This window comes from Fusarium proliferatum, assembly GCF_900067095.1.
Source record: "Fusarium proliferatum ET1 genome assembly, contig: FPRO_scaffold006, whole genome shotgun sequence".
Classification (NCBI taxonomy): Eukaryota; Fungi; Ascomycota; class Sordariomycetes; order Hypocreales; family Nectriaceae; genus Fusarium; species Fusarium proliferatum.
This window is the reverse complement of record NW_022194795.1, coordinates 2,821,518-2,844,362: the sequence shown is the minus strand read 5'-3', so window position 1 is coordinate 2,844,362 and position 22,845 is coordinate 2,821,518. Positions and strand designations below refer to the sequence as shown.

Here is a 22,845-nt window from a genome sequence, read left to right as displayed (position 1 = left end):
TCAGAGTAGGAAAGTAACGAGACAAAAAAAGTTGACTCCTATGTATGTCAAATCATTTGTACTCCGTAGCTGACCCGATTTGTTCAAAGGTTGAGCTCCAACCTTGACTTCATGCTGAGCTGGGAGTTGATTGGATAATCAGGTGCCTCAGGCATAAACTGGAACTCCTCAACCTTCGAACTTCCTAAGCGTCTGTGACGTCCTTCACACCGTGTCGATTAGACATCTCTACGTCGAAACAATATCCTGGACCTTTTAAAAAATACTCTGAATCAAGCATCTGACATCTTTCGATATCACGTTACTATCAGGCAATATGTATGATGGACTCGTTTTCAATGCTCACAACATCGGGTTCATGAGCAGCTATTTCTCAGCAGAGAAAGCCGTCGACGTACAGCCCATCCAGATTCTTTGGACCACTATCTTAAGCACTTGGTTTCCAGCCCTCGGCGAAAAGGCGCATAAGATTGCCTATAAAACACTCGGTTCGCCTCATAAGAAAGAACCCGACGCCATCCTTGTAAAAGTTCAGTATGTCTGGGCAAAACCCTCGGGCGAATTTCAAGAGCACGAAATCTTCGTTGCTCAATGCAAGAGCTGGGAACACGATACCGGTGAGGGCTGGACATTAGCTGCCGATTAACTGAAGAACTACCTGCGGGATAATAATCCCCATGGATCATGGACGATGTTTGGGGCTGTTGCTATCGGAACCAAAGTTCAAATCTATGAATGGAGGGGCGAAAAAACAACAACATCTTTGACGCCAAGATACTGGCAATTAGACCTTGGTAGTGCTACGGATCGGTGCACATTTGAGAAAGCTATGGAGAGAGCCAGATCTGGTGGATGGGATTATGCGCAAATGCATAAACAATTCACTGTAGGTTGATTATGGGGTGGTACAGCTTACATGCCATTGGCTTGCTTTCGCGATAATACGCGATTCCGAGGCTGGTCAAATATCTCCTTTAGAAATGGTTTCTACTAGCGTCTATCTTCTTTATCATTGACCCTCGGCTCTTGAGATAGTCATAGGACCAGCCCAGCCGTATGGACAAGATTCACACTACCAGGTCTTCACGTCATCGCGACCCAGAACTCAAAGGAAAGACAAGCAATATTATCAAGCCCCCTTATCCACCCAGAAAGACCTATTAACACACCTATACCTTATATACCGGCTAGCATAACCGAAGTAAAGCAACTGTTACCATACTAAAAACTAGCAGGCATATTATATATTATTTCTTAACTATTAAAGAAACTAAGTGAGCTATATTTTTCTGCATCAGTATGTTACCAAAGCTCATAAGAGGGTAGGAACTATAGAATCTCTGCTATATACGTACTGTATGCTAAGCAATTAGATAGCCCCTAAACTTGGCTGCAAGATTACAAAGTGATCAGCTGTTTGCATGCAAAGAAAACTAAGTGAAAATCGGCGTTTACCTCAACCCTAGCAAGTATCGCTGGGATGGGCATCACAGTTGGTTAGAAGACGGTATGCCGGGAGAACTTCTCTTCGTCTTCTCCTGGCGGAGTCATCTTTCGAAATTCCATGGTTCGGTTATAGCTCATGTTGCATTATAACCCTCCTTAGCGGCTCGATGAGAAGCAAGAAATCCGCGATCAGTGAAGGTTCGTGTGAGCCTTATTCCTGTCGTTCCAGATGCTTACTCTGTCGCAGTATCATCTCATGGAGGATTGTCAACAGTAACACTCACTGGTGTTGGCTATTTCGATGCAAGTTCTTTTTTGGCGAGCAGCGACCATACTATATCATACATTAGCCAAGAATATTATTTGGCATGGCATTGTCTCAACTATTCACCATCGACTGGGACATAGACATTTGCTTTTCACGAATCCTGCTGGCAGCTGTTACTCCGAAAGATTTCCTTGTTAAATTATAGCCAGACTGAGCGGAAACATATCGCAGAACTTCTATTCCAACTTCCTCTACCCAAACCATGACTTTGGTGGTGCCCTGAAATTTTGCAAGTCACCCTTGATTCTGCCTGAGTCCTGGAACCTTATAATGGCCAATCCTAGCACGCTCACTCCTGGTTCCGCAACCCATGTAATCACAGATGTTTCCAAAGTGCCTTACGCTATATCCGACTTTCAGGTTTCTGACAATATATTCGCGATACTTTCACCTGAAATCGTGTATTTAGTAATCGCCATGGCGGAATCAACAGACCTTTACAACTTGCGAAAATCATCAAAGTTTGTATCTAAGTTGATCCTCTTATCAGCTTCATGCTGTAGCAATTGGTCAGGCATTTTGATATAATGTCTAAGTTGCGAGCTAGAAGTGTTATTTACCGCTGAGACAACATCCCCAGACTGCGGAAAATTCTTTGTTGATCAATCTCGAGCCTTGCCGGGCTGTCACTAGGTATGTCTTACACTAGATGCTGTTATCTGTGAGTATGCCTTGCTTGTCTGGGTAGCACTGGGGTCAATCATTTTCACACTTTAGAGATTCTCGATATGAACTTTTAGAATGCAAAGAAAATGAAAGTTGTAGCTGGCCAGTTGGAGCCATCAACGAATTGCTTTCCGCTTTTGGTCTCATGCACCACTTGACAGAAAGCCCCTGACACCTAACTAGTAACCTATGATCTCAGTCTGTCTGATTTCGAAGTAGTCAGGAAGATAGTCGGATATACGGAATCGTTGTCTCACTTTTCCAGCTCGGTTGGCCCAGGAAGCTTTGATGCAGTGTAAACCTAGAATCTCAAAGCGGCGGGCTCCACGCCTGGCGTGGAGCAAGATTACACCGGATAGGTAACTTTTTTCTTGTATTGAGCCACTCAATCGTAGTGCCGCTGCTTGTTCGGAAAACCAATGATCATGTATGGTCAGCTTAGCATCAGCCTCACGCCAGTCTCCTGCACCACCCTCCTCCAATGACTCGTCCCCTTCCCTCCTCCTGGGCCCCTCTTCCAGACCTCTCTCAAAACATCAATCCCACTCCTCACGCTTGCTAATCTATACCCCTCAACCTTCCTATACCACCCTCTGAACCTATCCTGCAGACCCTTCTCGAACGCCTCACTCCCCGCTATAAACGCTGGCCAGTACAAAGGGGCAGAGAAGATGTTCTTCTCGGACTTGATGGCCTCAATGGCTTCTATGGAGGACAGGACGAGGAGGATGTGGGTACGAAGGTAGTTGTGGTGCAGGTAGCGGATGTGTTGCGCAAAGTAGATTATGAGGGCGGAGTGGAAGGCGAGGGTGGTTTTTTGGATGATGAGTGCGCTAGGAGTTGTGTCTAAGTCCGAGGTAGAGGACGAGGCGGGTTCCCAGTCGATGATTTCGGATTCGAGCTGGTCGCATTGGTCGGAAAAGTCAGTTGATGGGCTGTTCGGTTGTTGTTGGCGGGACGTGGTGACTTGGTCGATGAGCTCGGTTGTTCGCGCTAGGAGGATGAGAAGGGCCTGAGGAACACCGTAGACGCATTCATACTCGCCTACTTGCTGGGCCTTTGGGGCAGTGACGTGGTTCAGAACTGACTTGGACTTCCCCGAACCTACGCCTTCATCTTCGACTTTGTCCAGCAGACTGACGGATAGGGCGGTGCCAAAGTCGGCTTCGGGAGAGGGTGGAGATCCATCGTTGTAGTCGCCAGAGTTCCTGCAGGCTGTACTGTCGTAGATGACGCGGAGGTAGAAGTATATGCGGTGGAGGGAGCGAGCTTTGGAGGAATACGTGGACTTGGTGGCTTTGACGTGGTTCATGAAGCGGAAGGCGCCATCTAAATGGATGCCACAGGTGCTCGTGTCTCCAGACATGACCTATGACCCCCTTGAAATTAGTATATGTGACAACATGATCCAGTTCACCCAGCGCGCAAAGGCAACTCACATTGATGGTGATTTGTGACAGCATCGTAGCCAGCAGCTCCTTATACTTGGGCCTCGACTGTGGCGTCGACCCCTCCACCGTTTCCTTCAACAACTTGATCGCCCTGCCCCTAAACCTCACCGCATCCTCCTCCCACCTATCCCCTTCGTTCTCACACCCTCTCTCGCGGTTATCATTCGCAAGGTAGAACGCGCTGATGCTCAGCAGCGCGTTTCGCAACGCCTCTCTGACCTTTGTCGTGGAGCCGTGCAGACTCAGCTGGCCGGCGGACTGTAGGACGCGAGGGAGGTGGATTGTCTTCCAGGGTGATTTCTCGTAGGAGATGACGCAGAAAAGGTGGACGACGCGGTGGACGTAGTGGTTTAGGAGGAAGCGTTCCAGGGTGGGCAGGGGGAGGGGCGAGGGGTTGTGGATGATGGTGTTGGAGGTGTCTTTCCACCAAAGTGCGCGGTCGTCTTGTTGTTGAGAATGCTGGGGGGGTGAGGTGTAGTAGTTGAATCTCTCAGGAGGCGCTGTTGTTACTGAAGTAGCGGGACTCTCGGGTGGCCGATCTCCAAGGATCACAGCTGTGTTATCTTGAATGCTATCTTCAAGAGTGATGGCTGAGCTCTCTTGATCTGACGTGAGGATCGCGGAGGCCTCATGTGCATGAAGAAGGGCCCCAAAACCAGTCAGGTTGAATCCAGGGATCGATGCATGTGGAAGATACTCCTCATGACTTGAGTCCGGCTCCCAAGAGTCAGCGAAAGAATTGCTAGATAAAGACGGCAGAGTATCCTCCGAAGGCGGTACCGTAGCGTAGAACGGCAATGTGCCGTCTTCATGGTAGCCTTTTTCAGTATAGGATGGGTCAAAAACGCCGAAGCTGGACAAGAAGAGCTGGTTGTGATGTGACTGATCCTTTTGGCTCTGGAAGCTGTCGATCTGGCTAAAGATATCATCGAGTTCTGATAGCTGAAGGGGAGATTCTGCATTCTCATCTTTGAATCAACAATGGTCAGCCTTCATGAGGAAATGTACTCTGTAGACTACCATAGTCGCGTACCGCAAATGACAAGACTTCGCTGAAATCTTTGCTGGCCATGTTCCAAGTCATCCTCAGATCGCCTGCTCCCATCATGACGATATCCGTGAGATACAGCTTCCAAAGGCATCCATCGCAGCCTGACCTCGTAGCCCTCACAGCAAAGCTGCTTGAGGCTGCACTGCACACAGCTCGGCCTGGTCTCATCACACTTGACTTTTCGCGCGCGACATGTCCAGCACCCCGCGAAACTCTTGTGACGTCTTTTGCGCAGGGATCCTTGATCCATCGCTCTCCACTCCAGCCTCTCTGGTTCAGACTGTCTGTTACCGAATGGCGAAAGTGCTGCCGACAAGGATATGGATAGTCTCTGTGGATGCCGGCGATGAGCAGATGAGAAGAGGGGGGGAACTTGAGAGAGGAAGTTCAAGGCGAATGGTTATTGCGGAGTAATTGAGAACCACTCCACTGGGGCCCTCCCTACTCAATATGTAGAGGACAAGGTGATAAGCCGACAAGACCCAGAGGCTTCTCCGCATTCATTAACTTAGAATGGATGGACCGCCCTTATCGTCAAATGTTCTCCAGATTGGCTGCTACTGTAATGCAGACGCTTATCGTTAGAAAGAGGGAATTCTGGGGCGCGAGTCAGACTTGCGCTGATAAGTTGTGGAGAACAACGCAGCCCGAAGTTGGGGTGATCTGCCCCCAATCATCCACTGCACTACCTAAGCTACTAAGCCTTCACCAGTAAATCAAGGAAACTATACGAACCAATGGATACCTGTCCGCTATCTACTTCCCGTTACGAGTGGAGGCCGTTGGTCACGATTAGCTCATTCTACAGCTGCTGAAATGGATCCGTATCTGTGGTGGTGGGCGCCATCGCATACCCACAGACCATTTAGGTGATGGAGCCAACTGAACTCAATCAACGACAATGATGTGTCCTTCTTGATGTTTTGACTTGCATCGTGGCTCAAGACTTTCTTCCTGCTTCTTCTCCTTATTCCTGAATGATAACAAAGATAACGACGACGAGGTCTCCAATCGGCATTAAATACAGGCGCAGCCAATCGTACAATACCACAGCTCAAAGCATAACCCAACTCAATCATGGCTGTCAAGGGAATTCCATTATGGCAGCAAAAGGCCGCTGAGGCAAGAGCCCATCGCGATGCCTCTCTCGCCAAGGTCGAGCCGCCGTTGAAGGGTGTACCAGCTGCCGAACAGCTGCCAAATAACTCTCTGGAGCTGGTGCCTCATGTTCTCACCCCGCGGGAGATTGAGATCACAGAGAGCTACACCGTCACCGAGCTGCTCCAGGTTCTTCGGGAGAGGAAGATTTCGGTTGAAGAAGTCACGCGAGCTTTCTTGAGAAGAGCAGCGCTGGCCCAGGCTACGGTATGTTTTGCCAAATCGAAAGTCTATACGAGAATAACGTTATGGAAGCTAACGACGGGGGAAACTCCAGACAAACTGCGTTACTGAGCTCCTCTGGGATCAAGCTATCGCCCGCGCTAAACACCTAGACTCTTTACCCTTCCCCCAAGGTGCCCTCTTTGGCCTGCCTATCTCGACAAAGGAACACCTTGGCATGATCGGCGAAAATGTCACGTCCAACGCCTCCTTCGCTGCCTGGGTCGGCAAACCCCACGGCTCAAACCTCCTGTTTGATAGCCTATGGGCCGAGGGCTGCGTCTTCTTCGCCAGGACGACACAGCCGCAGGCAATCATGCATCTGGAGACCGAGAGTAACGTGTATGGAAGGACGGTGCACCCGTTGAACAGGGAGTTGACACCTGGAGGGAGTTCGGGAGGAGAGTCAGCGTTACTAGGTATGAGGGGAAGTCTGTTGGTGAGTGCGCTGGCTTTTCGAAGAATTCTTGTCCTTATGTTGTCGTGAGACTGACTCTCTGGAAGGGTATTGGTGGTGATATTGGTGGCAGCATCCGACTCCCTGCTTCCAATACTGGCATCTACGGGTTCAAGTAAGTGACCTTCCGGATCTGCCTTGTCAGGACACCCCCACGGCTGACCATGCCCAGACCGTCAACGAAGAGAATCTCAACTTCCGGCCTTCGAGCCGCCTACCTGGGCCGTGATACCATCGCTGGCTGCCCTGGCCCCATGACAGTAAGCCGCGACGGCCTCGAGCTCCTCATGCGCGTCGCCCTGGCTGCGAAACCCTGGCGTGTAGATCCCCTCCTCACCGTTAAAGACTGGACCCCCTTCAAGTTCACAACGCCACCTAAGGTCGCCGTGCAGTGGTGGGATGGCGTGGTGATGCCGCATCCGCCTATGAAAAGGGCGCTGAGGGAGGTGGCGGCTGCATGTAGGAAGGCAGGAATGGAGGTCGTGGATTGGAACTGCGAGGGGTTGGATCACGGTAAGGCTTGGGAAATTGTGTCGGCTTTGTATTGGCCAGATGGGGGTAAGGAGATGCTTGATATCTTAGAAGAGACAGGAGAGCCGGCGTTACCACTCACCAAGCATATTCTTTACGAGCAAACGTCAGCAAAGAACCGGACATGTACTGAGATGATGGAGGTAAGTGATACAGTTTCCCCGGGGCGTTGGTTGCTCAGCTGTTATCTCAGACTAATATTTCTATTTCCACGCAGCTTAACCGCGAGCGAGACTCCTACCGCGCCATGTACTGCAAAGCATGGTCCGCCACCGCCACGCCCACCTCCCGCGAGGTCGACGTGATCCTCTGCCCTCCGTCCTTTGGCAGCGCGCCTCCCCACGAGCAATCGCGCTACTGGGGCTACACCTCGCAGTGGAACCTCTTGGACTACCCGGGCGCCGTGTTCCCTGTGACCAAGGTTGACCCTGCCGTTGATGTCAAGGACGAGGGGTACCTGCCCAAGAACGACATGGACAGGTTCGTGTGGGAGATGTACGATGGGGAGAAGATGAAGGGGAGCCCGGTGAACTTGCAGGTTGTCGGGAGGAGACAGGAGGAGGAGAAGGTGTTGGCTGCGCTGGAGGAGATTGAGCGTGCTATGGGGCGGAAGTGATGCGAATGGACCAAGGGGGAGAGCATAGTGGTAGACTTGGAATTATTTGATCTGTCCTTTGGTATATTTGAGCCGATAAACTTGCTGTCGATGGCTACTCGAACTTTGTATTCACAATGCATCTGTCTGACACGTGCGTAGTGTCTCTCCATGCTAGATCTCTTATCAAGTCGATGGCCAATGGTAGTATCAGTCAAAGAGAACGAATTCATCCATCCATCTCGCCAAGTTCTACGAGTAAGTCCTTTTTGGGTATTGTGCTGTGTCCCGATACGATAAATGCTCCTTGATACCCAAGGTAAGCCGACGCAGGGCCTCCGATCGCGGGATCAGCATCCATGCATCCGTCCAGCGTGCTATCTTTAGGCCCACCACCCCCAGAAATCAGTCAAGCCCTCGGGCTGTTCCGTATCAATTTGATCCAATAAACCCTTCTCCAGAGCCAATAAAACCAATTGCATTATCATCATCTCCCAATGCACCCCGGACTCAACTATACTGGCGCCGCATCCACAGCCATGCGTGGCCCCGGGGAGCAAGAAAACATCAGACCTCGAGATAGGGTGTCAAAATAAACTTAGCAAAGGTTATCCTAAACTTGGGCTAAACTTGGGCTAATTTACCCAAGTCTTTTTGTCACCTAGGACTAGGGTCCTGAGTGTTCTTTCATCCCCTAGCGTGGTTCCTCCGCCCCTGTCAGCCTTTACCAATTGAAGCAAGGCGCCTCTGCTCCTTCTTGCCATTTCCGAAACTACTCTTCGCCAACTTTTACTCCATCCTGTAGACGCGATATACTAGCGCGAAAGCCCCTCATTGCCTTATCCCTGCGATACCGATTGCTGGGATGATAGGCACTAACATAAGATAGAGAGCGATTAGCTGGCGCCCAGAACTTGCGGGGAAAGACTTGCCCTGAGTCTGAATTGCACTCAAGATACAAGGTTGCATGCATACCTGGATAAAGCCTTTCGTAAAGCATATTGCCTATCATTTGGCGGGTGTTTGGTGTGTTCAAGATTCCATTCATGACTTTATCAGCCACATGGAAATCCACCGCGTAGCCAGTCAACTACATAAACATCCATGAGAGGCCATACTCCTGTCATTTTCAATTGGAGACTGTCTTTGCATCTGGCCTCTCCAGACTCTTTCTCTCACTCTCTCTCACTACCTCACCTCTCTTTTCCTTTCGTACTCTGAGTTAGCAGCTCCTATCAAGTCTGCTCAACGAGTCCGTCACTATGACTGTTGTCCAAGCTGAACACAGCGCCGATTCGGCTGGCGATAGACTTCCTCCCGGCACCTTCAGGCTCATCGACATAGATGGCAACATGAGAGGCCAGCACGCTGACGGCGAGGGTGAGGATGACATTATCCTGATGCCCCAGCCGTCGCTGGATCCTGAAGATCCCCTCAACTGGACTTTCAGGCGCAAGGTCATACAGACTAGCTGTGTTGTCCTTTACACCATCGTCATCGCGATCCCTTCGAGTGCCGTCTACTCTATCGTCACGCCTCTTAGGAAGGAAACTGATCTGTCGCTTCAGGACATCAACAATGGAACCGGCATCATGGTCAGAATCCCCTGATGAAATCCCTGGCGTCATGAATTCAAACTAACAGACGTGAACAGTTCCTCTTCTACGGCTGGGGCTGTATCTTCTGGCAAGCCATGGCCCTTCAATGTGGCAAACGACCCATCTACCTCTTCTCCCTCCTTGCCACCATCGTCATCCTGGCCACGGCCCCCTTGTGCAAGGAGCCAGGTCCCTATCTCGCCAACCGTATCATCCTCGGCTTCTTTGGCTCCCCCGTTGAATCCCTTTGTGAGATTTCCATCGCCGATATCTGGTTCACCCACCAGCGCGGCAAATACATGGCCTGGTACGGCTGGTCGCTCGCTCTCTGCGGCAAGCTCGCGCCCATGTTGAGTGGTTTCATCAACGTTGGTCAGGGCTGGAAGTGGACGCTGTACTGGTGTGCTATCTGGAACGCCATGGGATTCATATACTGCTTCTTCTTGATGGAGGAGACCAATTACGATAGGAAACATGATGAGCTGCCACCCCAGCGGGTTGCTCCTGTAAGCCAGGCATCTACGCAGGAGGGTGACGGTGACGGTGACGGTGACGGTGACGGTGACGGGGAGAAGACGGTGACGCTGGATACGACCTCCTCTGACCTCGGTGAATCTGCTGAGATCCAGTGGCCGCGCAAGACGTACCTCCAAAAGCTCAGCATCAAGGACAAGCCTCGTCCCAACCGCATCGTTCAAATCATGATCGCGCCGTTCAAGGGCTTCACTTATCCGGCAGTGGTCTACGCTGGGTACGTTACTGCATATACCACGCGTTATCATGTCATGAAAGTGAACTAACAAGAACTCTCTCTCCAGTCTCATGTATGGAGCAAACAGTCTTGTATGGCAAGGCTTCCAGAATGCCACTATTGGCACCATCTACACCCTTGAGTACGGATTTTCAACTGCCGGCGTCGCCGCAGCATACTCTGGTGGTGTCATCGGTACTATTATTGGGTAAGTCCCTTACTATGCCATCTTTCATCTTGGCTCCCCATCTTGATCAGCGCTAACAGAACTTTGCTCTAGTGGCTACTATTGTGGCAAGATTGGTCCTATGCTTACTGTCCGCTTGGCCCGACGCAACGGCGGCATCTCCGAGCCTGAGCACACCCTCTACCTGTTCATCGCGTCCATCTTCCTCGTTCCCACCGCCATGATCCTCTACGGTCTCGGTGTGACATACAAATGGCACTGGATGGTGCTGGTAATCACACAAGTTTTCATGGCCATGAACGCCGCGCTCTGTGTAGCTGGAGCGCTGAACTACGCCATCGGCAGCTATATGGAGCTGTCCGGCTCCATGGTGACGACGTGTGTGTTGATCCGGAACACCATGTCGTTTGCGACCAACTTTGGAGTCACGCCGTGGTTGAAGGCGACCAATTACATGGTAGTGTACCTTACGGTCGCTGGTATCGGCTTGTTGTGGAATGCGAGCCTGTTCATCATGACGAGGTATGGCAAGGCGATGCGGGAGTGGACGGCGCAGAGGTACTGGAGAGATGTTGAGCGTGCCAGGGCCAAGGGCCTGGGTCACTGAGACTGTGCTGTCTCTGTCAGTGATATGGATGAGGGGTTATTAGTTTGCATGTTATTTCCTCTTAGACGTACTGCTTCGGGGCGTTGTTCGTACTGCCCAAGTAGCAGGAACTTTTCTTTCGCTGAGGCTGCTGGACTTTGAAAAAAAGCGTACGGTGTGATTGAATAGATTCCTGTTTGTCAAATAATATTGAAGCATGTTTATGTTAGTGGAGCAGTTGTGACATATCCTCACCTAGTGCTAGTTTGAATATTTGAACCGAGCTCGACGTGATTCGATATTAATGTGGATATAGAGATAACTTTGGATGATGGACAGGTCTGATATCCTTCAGATGTGACTGCCATCTCATCATAAGTTTGCTCAAGTCTCACAGTGTAAGCGAGTTTTAGTATTGAAACCTATTTATCGCCCATTCATTTCATATACTCCGACATCATTTCCTTACAGCACCCTCATCTTTCATTACAGCTTTGCAACCCCAAATCCGTCCCTTGCCACAACTCCAAGCCTATCCCTCTTGATGTCCGCCACCTTATTTACCCCAGCCAAAGCCATCGTTCGGCTAAACTCCCTCTCCAGGATGTGTAGTACAGACTCCACACCGTTTTGCCCGGCATAGGCGAGCCCCCAGAGCACCGGTCGACCAATCGACACAAAGTCCGCCCCTAATGCCAGCGCCTTAAAGACATCTGCCCCAGTCCTGATCCCCCCATCCAGAATGACTGGTATACGGCCTTTGACGGCGTCGACAATTTCAGGTAGAGCCTCGATCGTGGCGCAGGTATTGCTCAGCTGACGTCCGCCATGGTTTGAGACGATGATGGCGTCGGCGCCATGCTTGACAGCGAGCGCTGCGTCTTCGCCCGTCATGATGCCCTTGAGGATGATCTTCATCTTGGTCACTCCTCGGAGGAATGACATGGTCTTTGCCCAGGTGAGGCTGGAGCTATGCATCCTAGAGCCAGCGCTAGCAATGAGGTCTGCCGCTTCGGTGGCGGTCCTGGCGTTCATGAGGAGGCGATTGACGCTGGGGAGTTTCGAGTTGGGATTGGATGGGGTTTCGGTGTTGGGGAGGCTCATGCCTGGGGGGAGGACGACGGCGGTTCGTCGCTCAGCGAGTCTATTGCCTAGGACAGGAGTGTCAACAGTGAGGACCAGGGCTTCGTATGAAGCAGCTTCGCAAGGCGTTAGTCTAAAGATCTCTTACTGAGGGGCGATTGCAGGTAGAGTCGATTACCTTCGGCTCGTCTAATCAGATTGACGCTCTTCTTGACGTCCTCGTACAGGTACAACTGCATCCACGGTGGCGGTGCTTGACGCCCAGCATCTCTCATGGCTTTTTGCCTGGTGGCCTGGACATCCTCGAGAGAAGCGGTCGATTGTGATGACAAGGTCACATTGACGCCCATAGAGGCCGCAGCCCTGGCCACATCAAGCTCTCCCTGGCCACCAGCCAGCTTCTGCATGGCACTAGGAGCTATACTGATGGGAATTGGCGAAGACCAACCGAACAATTTGGTGGACGTATCGACGCGGGAGACATCAATGAGGACGCGTGGTCTTATAAACAATCTGTAAGGCGTTTAGAGACTTCTTGTTAGCTGTACGTGACTTTGTATACGAATAGAACTTCTTTGGTGGTGGTTTGGTGGGTTACCATACCGATTGAATGCATCAATATTGCGACGCAGCGCTTTCTCATCATCCGAGCCAGAAGCATAGAATTCGTATATATGCTGCGGTAGCTTGGCTTTGGCTGCAAGCTCGACTTCGTGGAGTGTTAAAGGTGGTGACAGGGTCATTGCCATGGCGTCAAGCTGGCTCGAAGATACTACAGTACAATGACTGATGGGTGGGATGAATTCTTCAGTAGACAGGAGGAACAACGACCAGAAAAATATCATCAATTAATTCGTTACCTCAATCCAAGGTTCTAGACCATCATACGAACCGGGCGAAATCAGGCGAAGAAGATACAGGAGAGACACGGGAAACGGCTGGGCAATGTGTCCGATGTCGGCTTGCGAACCGGCAGCAAGGACTGGAGGTAGACCCAATGACTACGATGCATATCTCCCTATTCCAATGGCAGGATTACTCGAGCCCAGATTCATTGAGAGCTGAATTCTTGATGCATGCAGATATGAGACCCGCTGGATCTACCAAGGTGTCGTCATTGCTTCGATGTGTCCACCCGCAGTGGGGAGCCCGGCGCCATTCCTTTTTACTGATAGCGCCCCCACGGTGCTTGGGGCAAGAGTTGGCGCCCTTCAAGCACAATCTAGACCTTGTAGGTCAAAGTTGCAGATCTCTAGTCCGTATAGGTCCACTCAATACTTCCATAAGGCAGGACCTGGCGATGGGCCACATATCACCCACACGTACCTGATCCGCTGGCTTGGCTAGGGGAGGAAAGAAAACTCAGGACCCTGGTCCTAAATGACAGAAATACTTAGGTAAACTAGCCTAAGGTTAGGACACCTTTTGCTGAGTTTATTTTGATACCCTATATTGAGGTCCGGTGTTTTCTTGCTCCCCGAGGCTTAGACATATGCAAGCCAAGACCGTCGCCTGGGGCTTCCTTATCGAGAATTGACAGGGGTTCCCTTATCTTGATCCAGTAGATTCTGTGACGCGAAGCTGGTGATATGGATAGCGAGATGGCATGCCGTGCTCACCGTCAGAGACACATCCGATGCTCGGCTGGAAACGGACATTCTAGACGAGGCTCTTGATGAAGACGCTCGGTATCCAATATCAGGGCTCGGCACGGCATGCTCAAGTAAACTCATCTCAAGCAAAGCAGACTGTCTGTTCTTCACTCTATGCTATACACCAGAACCATGGGCAACGTCAAGACAGTCGACCTGGAGAACACCTCCGGCGCCTACTTCGCTCCTGGTACTCTCTCCTCAGCTTCGAGAACTCTCCAAGTCTCCGGCCAGGTCGGCAGTGCCAAAGACGGCACCGCCCCAGCCGACTACGAATCCCAGATTCATCTTGCACTCCTCAATCTGCGTAAGATCCTCATCGCAGCAGGCGCGCGCGTCGAGAACATCACCAAGCTTACCGTCTATGTCGTGAACTATGATGCGGCCAACAGGAAGCACACGCGGCACATGCAGAAGTTCCTGAGGGGCCATAGGCCGGCCATGACTCTGGTGCCGGTCGATAAGCTGGCTATGCCGCAGTGGCTGTTTGAAATCGATGCGACTGTCGCTCTGCCGCCGGCCGAAGCGTTATCTCGTGCTCCTGCCCTTGCAGCACCCTCGGAAAAGCACGACGTGGTCATCGTGGGAGCCGGTCTTGCGGGCTTGACGGCCGCTCATGAGCTCATCCGCGCTGGCCTCTCGTGTGTCGTTCTGGAAGCTCGTGATCGCGTCGGAGGCAAGACCTGGAGCCAGGAGCTTCCCTCTGGCGGTGTCATTGATCTCGGCGCTGCTTGGATCAATGATACGAACCAGAGCAGAATCATTGCCTTGGCCAGGAGATATGGCGCCAATCTCATTGAGCAGAACACCGATGGGTATTGCGTACTTCAGAATGACAAGGGAGAGGTCTCCCTATTTCCTTATGGAGAGATTCCCAAGGTATGTATTCTTCATCCTTTCACTAGAGGTGTACAATATAACAGCCTGCTGACGAGGGTGTCTTTTCTTCAAGTTCGATGAAGAATCACGAAAGAACATCGAGATCATCCGAGATATGGCTGAGAGGGACTGCCAAGCTCTGGATACCTGGAACCCGAGAGATACGTCCCTCGATTCCATGACCTTCGAGGCCTATCTTCGGTCCCGAGGAGCCAGCGAAGCGGCATTGGCTACGGGAACGGTTTGGACGCGTGCGATGTTGGGCCAGGACCCCAAAGACATTTCGGCTCTGTACTTTCTCAACTACTGCAAGTCTGGAGGTGGCCTGCTGCAGATGCGGTCTGATCGCAAACATGGCGGGCAGTACTTGCGTGTAAGACAGGGAACACAGCTGTTCGCCAAGGGCCTTGCTTCAAGTCTCCCAGTTGATACGGTGCGTCTCTCAACGCCGGTCAAGTCCATCGTCCAGAACAGCGAGGCTGGCTCCATTCTCGTGCAGACCTCGTCAGGCAAAGTCATCTCAGCTCGCAAGGTCATCACGACTGTGCCGGGGCCTGCCCTCAGATCCATATCCTTCTACCCCGAGCTGCCCCCCGTCAAGCAGCTGTGGGCCGAGTCATTGTCCTACGGATACTACACCAAAGCAATGATGGAGTTCAAGTCGCCGTTCTGGGTCGAAGCCGGAATGTGCGGCCTCATCAACTCCTTCACAGGCCCTGCGGCAGTCGTTCGCGATACTTCGGATCCGCAGAGCAATAAGCATATCCTCACCTGCTTCATGGCAGCAGACCACGGCCGCACATGGGGTGCCCTCCCGAGCCAAGCTGAGAAAGAGGCTGCGCTGCTCAAACAGCTCACGAGTCTCTACGGCGTCAACAACATCGAGGACTTGTTCGTCTCGCTGACGTACTACGAATGGAGCGGAGATGAGTGGTCTGGCTTTGGATGCCCTTGCACAGCTCTGCCGCCTGGTCTTCTTGACACAGTGGGCGGAGATAGCCTCAGGCAGCCAGCTGGAGACCTGCATTTTGCTGGCACAGAGACGGCTGGCGAGTGGAAGGGGTACATGGAGGGCGCGGTGCGTAGTGGTGAGCGGGCGGCCGGTGAGGTTGTGAAAGACTTGAAGGCAGGTATTGTCTGCCGCCTGTAGATATTTTCGAAGTTATTAAGACTGCGATGATTTGATAACTAAGTTCTCTCGGCTGGTTTAAGCTCTCAGCCACAGGTCTCAGCGGCAAATAACACTTCAAGCATGATTTGAAGACAAGACTTGCCCTGTCCACAGGCTGACTTCTTGCTTACCAACATGAGATATGGGATAGAGATTGCACAATCAGAATACGGATTGCGATACTGACGTTGAGGGTTATGTGTTGGATCATGAAGGGGTTACAGTTGAAGGTCTTGAAGGAGAAGCGAGGGTGGGCGCCCAATTTCGATGAAGACAACCCCTATAGATAGATAAGATCATAATACAATGGATAAAGAGTTCGTGAATCTAGCTTCTTCTGAGCTCTGTCCGTTTCCTGACATCGTAGTGTTGCCAGTACCAGCATAGAGATGCATATCATAGCTGTTGTTACAGATCCGGAAGTTACAGGTTGACGTGCAAGGCCGCATGTGTGTCCTAAGTTATCTGCTTATCTTACCCTCAATTATGCACAGAATTGTTCTCCCTTGCTCAACTCGCCCCTGGACTTCCAAATCTCATATTCAAAGTCAGGCTGGAACTCGGTGTACAGTGTCTCCTATGGCATATCGTTAGCTTGAATACACTGAACAAAAGTCACGTTCTCTTCAGAATCTGGAACCAAACTTACAGGATCAGCATTCACCCTGTGGGTAAACTCAGCCGCCTCATCGCTCACAGTCTTCTTCTCTAACCCGGCCGCCTCGACCATGAGCTGCACCTCGCAGGTCCTCTCCAACGCGGTGAACAAGTATGCAGCCTCATCGACCGTCCCGCCGGTTGTCAGCAGTCCGTGGTTTTGGAGGAAGATGACCCTGCCCTTGTCCCCCAATGACTCGATCAACTTTTTCCCTTCGTCCTTGCTGATCACAACTCCGCCAAAGTCGTCGTAAACTGCTTGAATGCCGTAGAAGAGACAGGCATCCTGGTTGATGATGTCGACAGGTTTTCCAAACGCAGACCACGCCTTTCCGAAGCGAGAGTGCATATGACAGGCGGCATGGACGTCAGGGCGGGCTTTGTGGATGGCGCTGTGGATGACAAAGCCCGCGGCATTGACTGCGACTCTGTTGCCGCCAATGACCTGGCCCTCTTCGTTGATCTGAACCATGTCACTGGCCTTGAGCATGCCGAAGTGCTTGCCAAGGCTGATTTGCTCGTATCAGCAAGCTTGAACACCTTTCCTAGAAACAACAAGAGTTTGCGTGTATTTGACTTACGGGTTGATCCAAAAGGTGTCCGGTTCGACAGGGTCACGGACAGAGATGTGTCCAGCTGTGCCTTCTGTGAACCCCTTCCTGGCAAACACCCTGAACGCGCCGGCCATGTGTTCGAGCTGCCATTGGCGCTTCTTGTACAGGTCGGTGAACTTGGGAATGCCGGGGAACTCGTATCCGCCAGTGGCTAGGGAGGCTGGGATAGTACCTGATGTCGCTGCAGTCGTCGATTGCTGAGTAGGAAGCAAGGAGACTGTAGCGTCGAGCTTTCGCCCTTCAGTCTGTGTTGTGCTTGTAGACATGGTGTTGGCTATCAGGTTTAGGAGACTAGGTTTGTGCAATGTCTGAGTTCCCCGGCAGAAAGGGCAATATTTTGATGGAACTAACAAAGATTTGCCTCCCAGCGATGGCGCATCAATATGGCTTGGGCGGCTTTTCAACCACAAAATCCATCGCGGACTTCTACGGAGAGGTCGGAGGGTATGGTACGTATCATGCACAGCATGGGTGCGGATGCCTGATGCTCCTCAATTCCTCGCTCCTTCTGGTAACCACTGGCGACGCAATGTTTGATTCCCTACTAGCGGAGATCGATAGACTCCGCACGTAACCCCCAGAACAAATGGGGCTGTTGTTTGCGGTGATCTTCTTCCCATTCTCGAGTACGATAAGGGTGGGGCGGAGGTCTGAATCGCATTTCCTGGAAGCCGATGATAACGTATCATCCCCCACATTTGGAGCTTGAAGCTGTGGCCAGATCTCGTCAAGAGAGATAGTGGGCAACGCAAGGCGAGGCGTGCATTTCCTATTTCAGCTCCAGGGACCAGACCGGAGACCCACTTCAACATTTCGGCAGCGGGGCCGGGGCCCAGGCCCAGGCCCAATCCAATGTATCTAGATGGCGACGAGATCCTTTTACGAAGATGATAGTTGGCTCTGTATCTCGTCACTTCTTCTTGAGTCGGTGTCGGAAATTCGAAAGCCCTGAGAATCTCATCACAACACAGTCCTGTCAATATGGCCAACGCAGTACCCCAGCTGAGGGATCCTTCTCTCTTGATTCAGAAGAACTTCATCAACAATGAGTGGGTAGACTCCGTCTCAGGAAAGACTTTCAAGGTCTATGGTAAGCAATTGTATCCATCTCGACCGTGTTCCTTGTCCCAGATTGAAAAGCTGTCGACTGACATCTGACCCCAGACCCTGCGACGGGCTCGACCATCGGCTCATGTCCCGAGTCAACCCCCGAAGATGCGGAGAGGGCCATTCGAGCCGCCTCAGCCGCTCTTCCAGTCTGGAGATCAGCTACAGGACGGAACCGCTCAAGGATTCTGCGACACTGGTACGAGTTGGTCCTGGAGAACAAGGACGACCTGGCGACGCTCATTACGTTGGAGAACGGCAAGTCCAAGGCCGATGCAGCTGGGGAGGTTCTCTTCGCGGCGAGCTTCATTGAGTGGTTTGCCGAGGAGGCGCCACGGATTTATGGCGATGTCATCTCCCACAGCCAGTCGAGCTTCAGGGTCTCTACTTTGAAAGAGCCCATTGGCGTATGCGGCCTCATCACACCGTAGGTTGCCTTTGGTCCCTAATCTCAATCATGGTGTTTCCGTCACCAACACATCCTTTCTCCAATCGCATTACTGAGGCCATTGTCTAGATGGAACTTCCCAGCCGCTATGATTGCTCGGAAACTCGCTCCAGCCCTCGCCGCCGGCTGCACCTCGATTCTAAAACCCGCCTTCGAAACACCCTTCACGGCCAATGCGCTTCTTTCTCTTCTCTCCCGTACCTCACTCCCAGCCGGCGTTGTCAACTCCATCACCGCAGATACTAACACCCCCTCGATCGGCCAAACCCTCTGCTCCTCCAATATTGTTCGCAAAATCTCCTTCACAGGCTCAACACGCGTAGGTAAGCTTCTTATGAGCCAATCTAGCGGGACCTTAAAGAGGATGAGTCTGGAGCTAGGTGGTAATGCTCCCTTCATAGTGTTCGACGATGCAGATCTTGACGTTGCTGTGAAAGCAGCCGTGACGAGTAAGTTCAAGTCTTCGGGCCAGACTTGCGTGTGCTCGAACCGCATCTTTGTACAGAAGGGGGTTTATGATGAGTTTTTGAGGAGGCTGAGGGAGGAAGTCGGGAAGTTCAAGGTTGGGTCTGGGTTTGATGCCAAGACCACACATGGACCTCTCATATCTGCGGCGGCTGTTCGAAGACTTGAAGGTCTCGTAAATGAGGCGGTACAAGGTGGTGCGAAGGTCGAGTGCGGCGGTTCAGCCCTTAAGGATCAAGGTAAGATGCATCACAGTCGCGCCCATCTTGTTGGTTCTCTCATCGTCAGGTTCACTGACCTCATCTGCATCTCAATAGGCCCCAATTTCTTCGACCCAACGATTCTCAGCAACGTGGAAACCTCCATGCGCGTTGTAGACGAGGAGATCTTCGGCCCCGTAGCCCCAGTCTTCAGCTTCGATGAAGAAGAAGCCATCATACAGGTCGCCAACAAATGCGATGTCGGTCTGGCCTCTTACATCTTCACACAAGATCTCAACCGAGCAACGAGAGTCACCGAACAGCTTCAATTCGGCATGGTCGCAGTGAATAGTGGCGTTGTATCTGACGCTGCTGCTCCGTAAGTTACCCTTTCCTCTGATCGTCTTCTAGGCGCTGGGATCGAGCAGGAAGCTAATATTATGGTTCAGCTTCGGCGGAGTCAAACACTCGGGTCTTGGTCGCGAGGGAAGCAAGTACGGCATCGAGGATTACCTACAGATCAAGACGGTGGTTCTGGGCAACGTCAATGTGCAACACCGCGCCCTCTTGTAGGGACAAAAGATTAGAAAAAGAGTTATGGCGCGGGGATAATGTAGAAATATATTAATATTTGCCATCGCATTACCAGCCTGAGAGCTCGCCTTGGCCCTAGTTCACTGCAGCAGCCTTTCCATAACACTAATATTACCCAATATACACGTCCCCGTCAAATCACCTCTCTTAATTACCACTAACAAAGTCTCGCACCATCTGATCCAAATCAACCGAGTACAGCCAGTCAATATCAAACGGCTTGGTCTCAACATCAGCCTGCTTAGGCATCCTCCTCTTGTTGATCTCATTATTCAACTCAATGATCTTATCAACACGCTCCTGTCTCCCTTTCTGCCACCGTCCAAGAGCATCACTAAGACCCTCACTGTTCTTCTCGTTCAATTGACCAAGAACACCAGCGAATGTGTATACATCCTCAAAAGCCTGGTTCACACCTTGGCCGGCAGTGGGGGGAATAGCGTGTGCTGCATCACCGAGAATAGCGACGCGGCCGTGCTTGGCGCTGGAAGCCCATGTCTCAAGCTTGGGGAGGAGATAAAACGGCCACAAATTGACTCTGTTGGGCGAAATCTCTGAGGTTGAATTTGCAACGATGGCGGGGAAGTCCTCGTTGCCTTCGCGGAGAAAGTCAACGCACCACGTCTTATCAGAATTCATAGCCTTCCAAGCATCACGGCCTGGATCTTCACCAACAAAGACCTTTTGCTTTCCGATAAGAACTTCCGAGCCATCAGCCAACTGCGGTGCAATGACGAAGGCGCCGCGCTTGTCATGCATGAAGGTAGCAGGAAGCTTGTACTCATTGTTCTCCAACTTGAGTTGCTTCGCTGGAACCGCAGCTGTGACGCCGATCATGTTGGTGAACTTTGGTTCAAGCTCTGGATAGAGATACTTCCTCACACGAGAGTGAATACCATCCGCGCCAACAAGAAGACTGGCGGTCTCTTCACGCCCATCCGTAAAGCGCCACGTGACGCTATCCTCCGTCTCACGAACAATACTCTCAAACTTTCTCCCATACTCAACCTTGATACCCGCTTCTTTAACAAGATCAAGAAGAACATTAATGAGTTCGAATCGGTAAACGCGAATACCAGAGTATCCGTATTTCTCCTGATTGCCAAACTCAAAGACGTCAACGAGTTTATCGTCTTGGGAGTAAAAGTACAAGTCCTGGAATTTGTAGGACTTGGGGAGCATGCGTTCAAAGACGCCGAGCTTGTCTAGGGCTCTGAGGGAGTTTGGAGATAGCATGATTGCGCCGCCGATGTCGAGGGGTGCGCTTTGTTGCTCGTAGGCAGTGGCTTGTATGCCTTGTTGGTGCAGAGCGAGGGCCAGGGCGAGACCTGAGAGGCCTGCTCCGATGATGGCGACCTGTGAGGATGACATATTGGTATTGGATAAGGGAAGAAGGCAGACTTTGAGTTGAAAATATATATAATATAGTGTTGCTTTGGCTTTCTAAGAGCAGGTATAGATGGGGTGTGAGGTTGGTATGATTGATGGGTTTCTGATGCATCACCACCTCGTCCATGACCTCCTATATATACACAACCTCTCAGCCACCCTTCCTCCCAATCCTCCCACCATCGTCTGACCAAATCACCCTCATGCTGCGGTAATTTCCCTGCGGCGTCGGTCTTTTGCCAAAAATCCCTTTCATTCTCACACAATCGTGCCGCTCACATCCGTCTCAGCCAATCATGTTGACCAAGACCCCTCTTGGACCGGCCGAGTCGATCCATCCGGCCGATATCCATTCCTTCTCGGCCGGCGAACAGTCAGCACTGCCTCTGCCTTGGGCTAGCACACTCTCTGAATCATTTTCTATAGGCTAGGTCGCTTACTTATGCGCCCGCTGTAATGCTCGGACTCATTAGTGCTGATTTCTAAGCTGCGGCGCAGTTTTCGCATAGCCGTAATCAAACGCCCGGCTGAGATATCGGGGCCGAAACTCTCGGCCGGGAGGGATGGGAGGGGAATTTGCTATAAAGACTGAGGATGCGACACGCTGTAGGTTTGACTCATCATTCACTCACAGACAATCAACTCCTCCAGCAAATTCTTCAAGAATCTTAAATACATTCAACTCCAACACTTAGTCTCCTGCCTTCCATCATCCTCATCCTCGCTTGGCATCTGTGATCTACGCAGATCTACCCCACTCAACGCCAACTACCGCTTCTCCACCATAACCCTTTCAAAAATGCACTTCCTCTTCATTGGTGGAACAGGCCGCAACGGCTCTCTAGCTGTTCAAGAGGCTCTATCTCGTGGCCACACAGTCACAGCCCTCGTCCGCAACACAAACTCGGCTAAACTCCCCTCGCACTCCAACCTCACCCTTGTTCAGGGTACACCAACTTCAGTGTCAGACATCGTCAAGGGTCTTACAACACCTCAGCCTCCGCAAGTAGTCATCTCAGCTCTTGCACAGGTCAGAGTCACAGAGTCGCCTTTTGCAGCTCTTCACCCGGACACTACACCTGATTTCCTAGCTGCGAGCATGCGTGCTCTGCTTGCCGCTATTTCTCAAACCAATATCTACCCCAAGATCGTGGTTAACTCAGCTCAAGGCGCTGGATCATCCTGGCGCTCTATGAATCTCCCGGGAAAGATGATCTTCAGCCACGGAAGCATGGGTATTGGTCTCAAGGATCACAACGAGGTTGACCGTTTGGTCAGAGATAGTGGACTGACTTTTGTTCTTTCTCGACCTGTTATGCTTGGGGAGGGTGAAGCACAGCCTGTCAAGGTTTGGCCTGATGATGGAAAGGGCTGCGCTTGGATGCCCAAGATTACTAGGGGGACTGTTGGGAAGTGGCTTGTCGATGCAGCTGAAAGCAGCGAGTGGGACGAACAATCCCCTGTTCTTAGCAACTAGGACATTTCGAGATGGAAGCTCGCTCACGGTGAATTGGCTAGTTGGATCACGTTTCTTGAGTTAAGTCGTAATTAATAATTAG

At 51.5% G+C, this 22,845-nt stretch overlaps 10 protein-coding genes across 10 annotated transcripts; 6 read left to right on the top strand and 4 right to left on the bottom strand.

The window, feature by feature from the left end:
- Positions 1 to 316: 316 nt before the first annotated feature.
- Positions 317 to 646, top strand: FPRO_10007 (uncharacterized protein; the record flags this gene model as incomplete). The annotated part of the gene is made up of 1 exon (XM_031233459.1): positions 317 to 646. The coding sequence occupies one exon, from the start codon at positions 317 to 319 to the stop codon at positions 644 to 646; it is 330 nt and encodes a 109-aa protein (XP_031083295.1).
- A 2,227-nt stretch (positions 647 to 2,873) lies between these two features.
- FPRO_10006 (ARG81-Transcription factor involved in arginine metabolism) lies at positions 2,874 to 5,192 on the bottom strand (the record flags this gene model as incomplete). Its single annotated transcript, XM_031233458.1, has 3 exons — positions 2,874 to 3,809; positions 3,880 to 4,847; positions 4,925 to 5,192. 3 exons carry the CDS (start codon positions 5,190 to 5,192, stop codon positions 2,874 to 2,876), a joined length of 2,172 nt encoding a protein of 723 aa, XP_031083294.1.
- Positions 5,193 to 6,019: 827 nt separating this feature from the next.
- Positions 6,020 to 7,926, top strand: FPRO_10005 (uncharacterized protein; the record flags this gene model as incomplete). The annotated part of the gene is made up of 5 exons (XM_031233457.1): positions 6,020 to 6,307; positions 6,378 to 6,761; positions 6,827 to 6,894; positions 6,952 to 7,453; positions 7,528 to 7,926. The coding sequence occupies 5 exons, from the start codon at positions 6,020 to 6,022 to the stop codon at positions 7,924 to 7,926; spliced, it is 1,641 nt and encodes a 546-aa protein (XP_031083293.1).
- Positions 7,927 to 9,167: 1,241 nt separating this feature from the next.
- FPRO_10004 (uncharacterized protein) lies at positions 9,168 to 11,048 on the top strand (the record flags this gene model as incomplete). Its single annotated transcript, XM_031233456.1, has 4 exons — positions 9,168 to 9,500; positions 9,560 to 10,254; positions 10,322 to 10,462; positions 10,535 to 11,048. The coding sequence occupies 4 exons, from the start codon at positions 9,168 to 9,170 to the stop codon at positions 11,046 to 11,048; spliced, it is 1,683 nt and encodes a 560-aa protein (XP_031083292.1).
- A 465-nt stretch (positions 11,049 to 11,513) lies between these two features.
- FPRO_10003 (putative L-lactate dehydrogenase (cytochrome)) lies at positions 11,514 to 12,859 on the bottom strand (the record flags this gene model as incomplete). The annotated part of the gene is made up of 3 exons (XM_031233455.1): positions 11,514 to 12,226; positions 12,289 to 12,623; positions 12,714 to 12,859. The coding sequence occupies 3 exons, from the start codon at positions 12,857 to 12,859 to the stop codon at positions 11,514 to 11,516; spliced, it is 1,194 nt and encodes a 397-aa protein (XP_031083291.1).
- A 1,035-nt stretch (positions 12,860 to 13,894) lies between these two features.
- FPRO_10002 (uncharacterized protein) lies at positions 13,895 to 15,791 on the top strand (the record flags this gene model as incomplete). Its single annotated transcript, XM_031233454.1, has 2 exons — positions 13,895 to 14,641; positions 14,715 to 15,791. The coding sequence occupies 2 exons, from the start codon at positions 13,895 to 13,897 to the stop codon at positions 15,789 to 15,791; spliced, it is 1,824 nt and encodes a 607-aa protein (XP_031083290.1).
- Positions 15,792 to 16,296: 505 nt separating this feature from the next.
- FPRO_10001 (uncharacterized protein) lies at positions 16,297 to 17,349 on the bottom strand (the record flags this gene model as incomplete). Its single annotated transcript, XM_031233453.1, has 3 exons — positions 16,297 to 16,389; positions 16,462 to 16,978; positions 17,051 to 17,349. The coding sequence occupies 3 exons, from the start codon at positions 17,347 to 17,349 to the stop codon at positions 16,297 to 16,299; spliced, it is 909 nt and encodes a 302-aa protein (XP_031083289.1).
- A 715-nt stretch (positions 17,350 to 18,064) lies between these two features.
- On the top strand, positions 18,065 to 19,876 carry FPRO_10000 (putative UGA2-succinate semialdehyde dehydrogenase; the record flags this gene model as incomplete). The annotated part of the gene is made up of 5 exons (XM_031233452.1): positions 18,065 to 18,173; positions 18,248 to 18,617; positions 18,708 to 19,342; positions 19,421 to 19,682; positions 19,753 to 19,876. 5 exons carry the CDS (start codon positions 18,065 to 18,067, stop codon positions 19,874 to 19,876), a joined length of 1,500 nt encoding a protein of 499 aa, XP_031083288.1.
- A 168-nt stretch (positions 19,877 to 20,044) lies between these two features.
- Positions 20,045 to 21,268, bottom strand: FPRO_09999 (uncharacterized protein; the record flags this gene model as incomplete). Its single annotated transcript, XM_031233451.1, has 1 exon — positions 20,045 to 21,268. One exon carries the CDS (start codon positions 21,266 to 21,268, stop codon positions 20,045 to 20,047), a length of 1,224 nt encoding a protein of 407 aa, XP_031083287.1.
- An 817-nt stretch (positions 21,269 to 22,085) lies between these two features.
- On the top strand, positions 22,086 to 22,763 carry FPRO_09998 (uncharacterized protein; the record flags this gene model as incomplete). The annotated part of the gene is made up of 1 exon (XM_031233450.1): positions 22,086 to 22,763. The coding sequence occupies one exon, from the start codon at positions 22,086 to 22,088 to the stop codon at positions 22,761 to 22,763; it is 678 nt and encodes a 225-aa protein (XP_031083286.1).
- Positions 22,764 to 22,845: the final 82 nt, after the last annotated feature.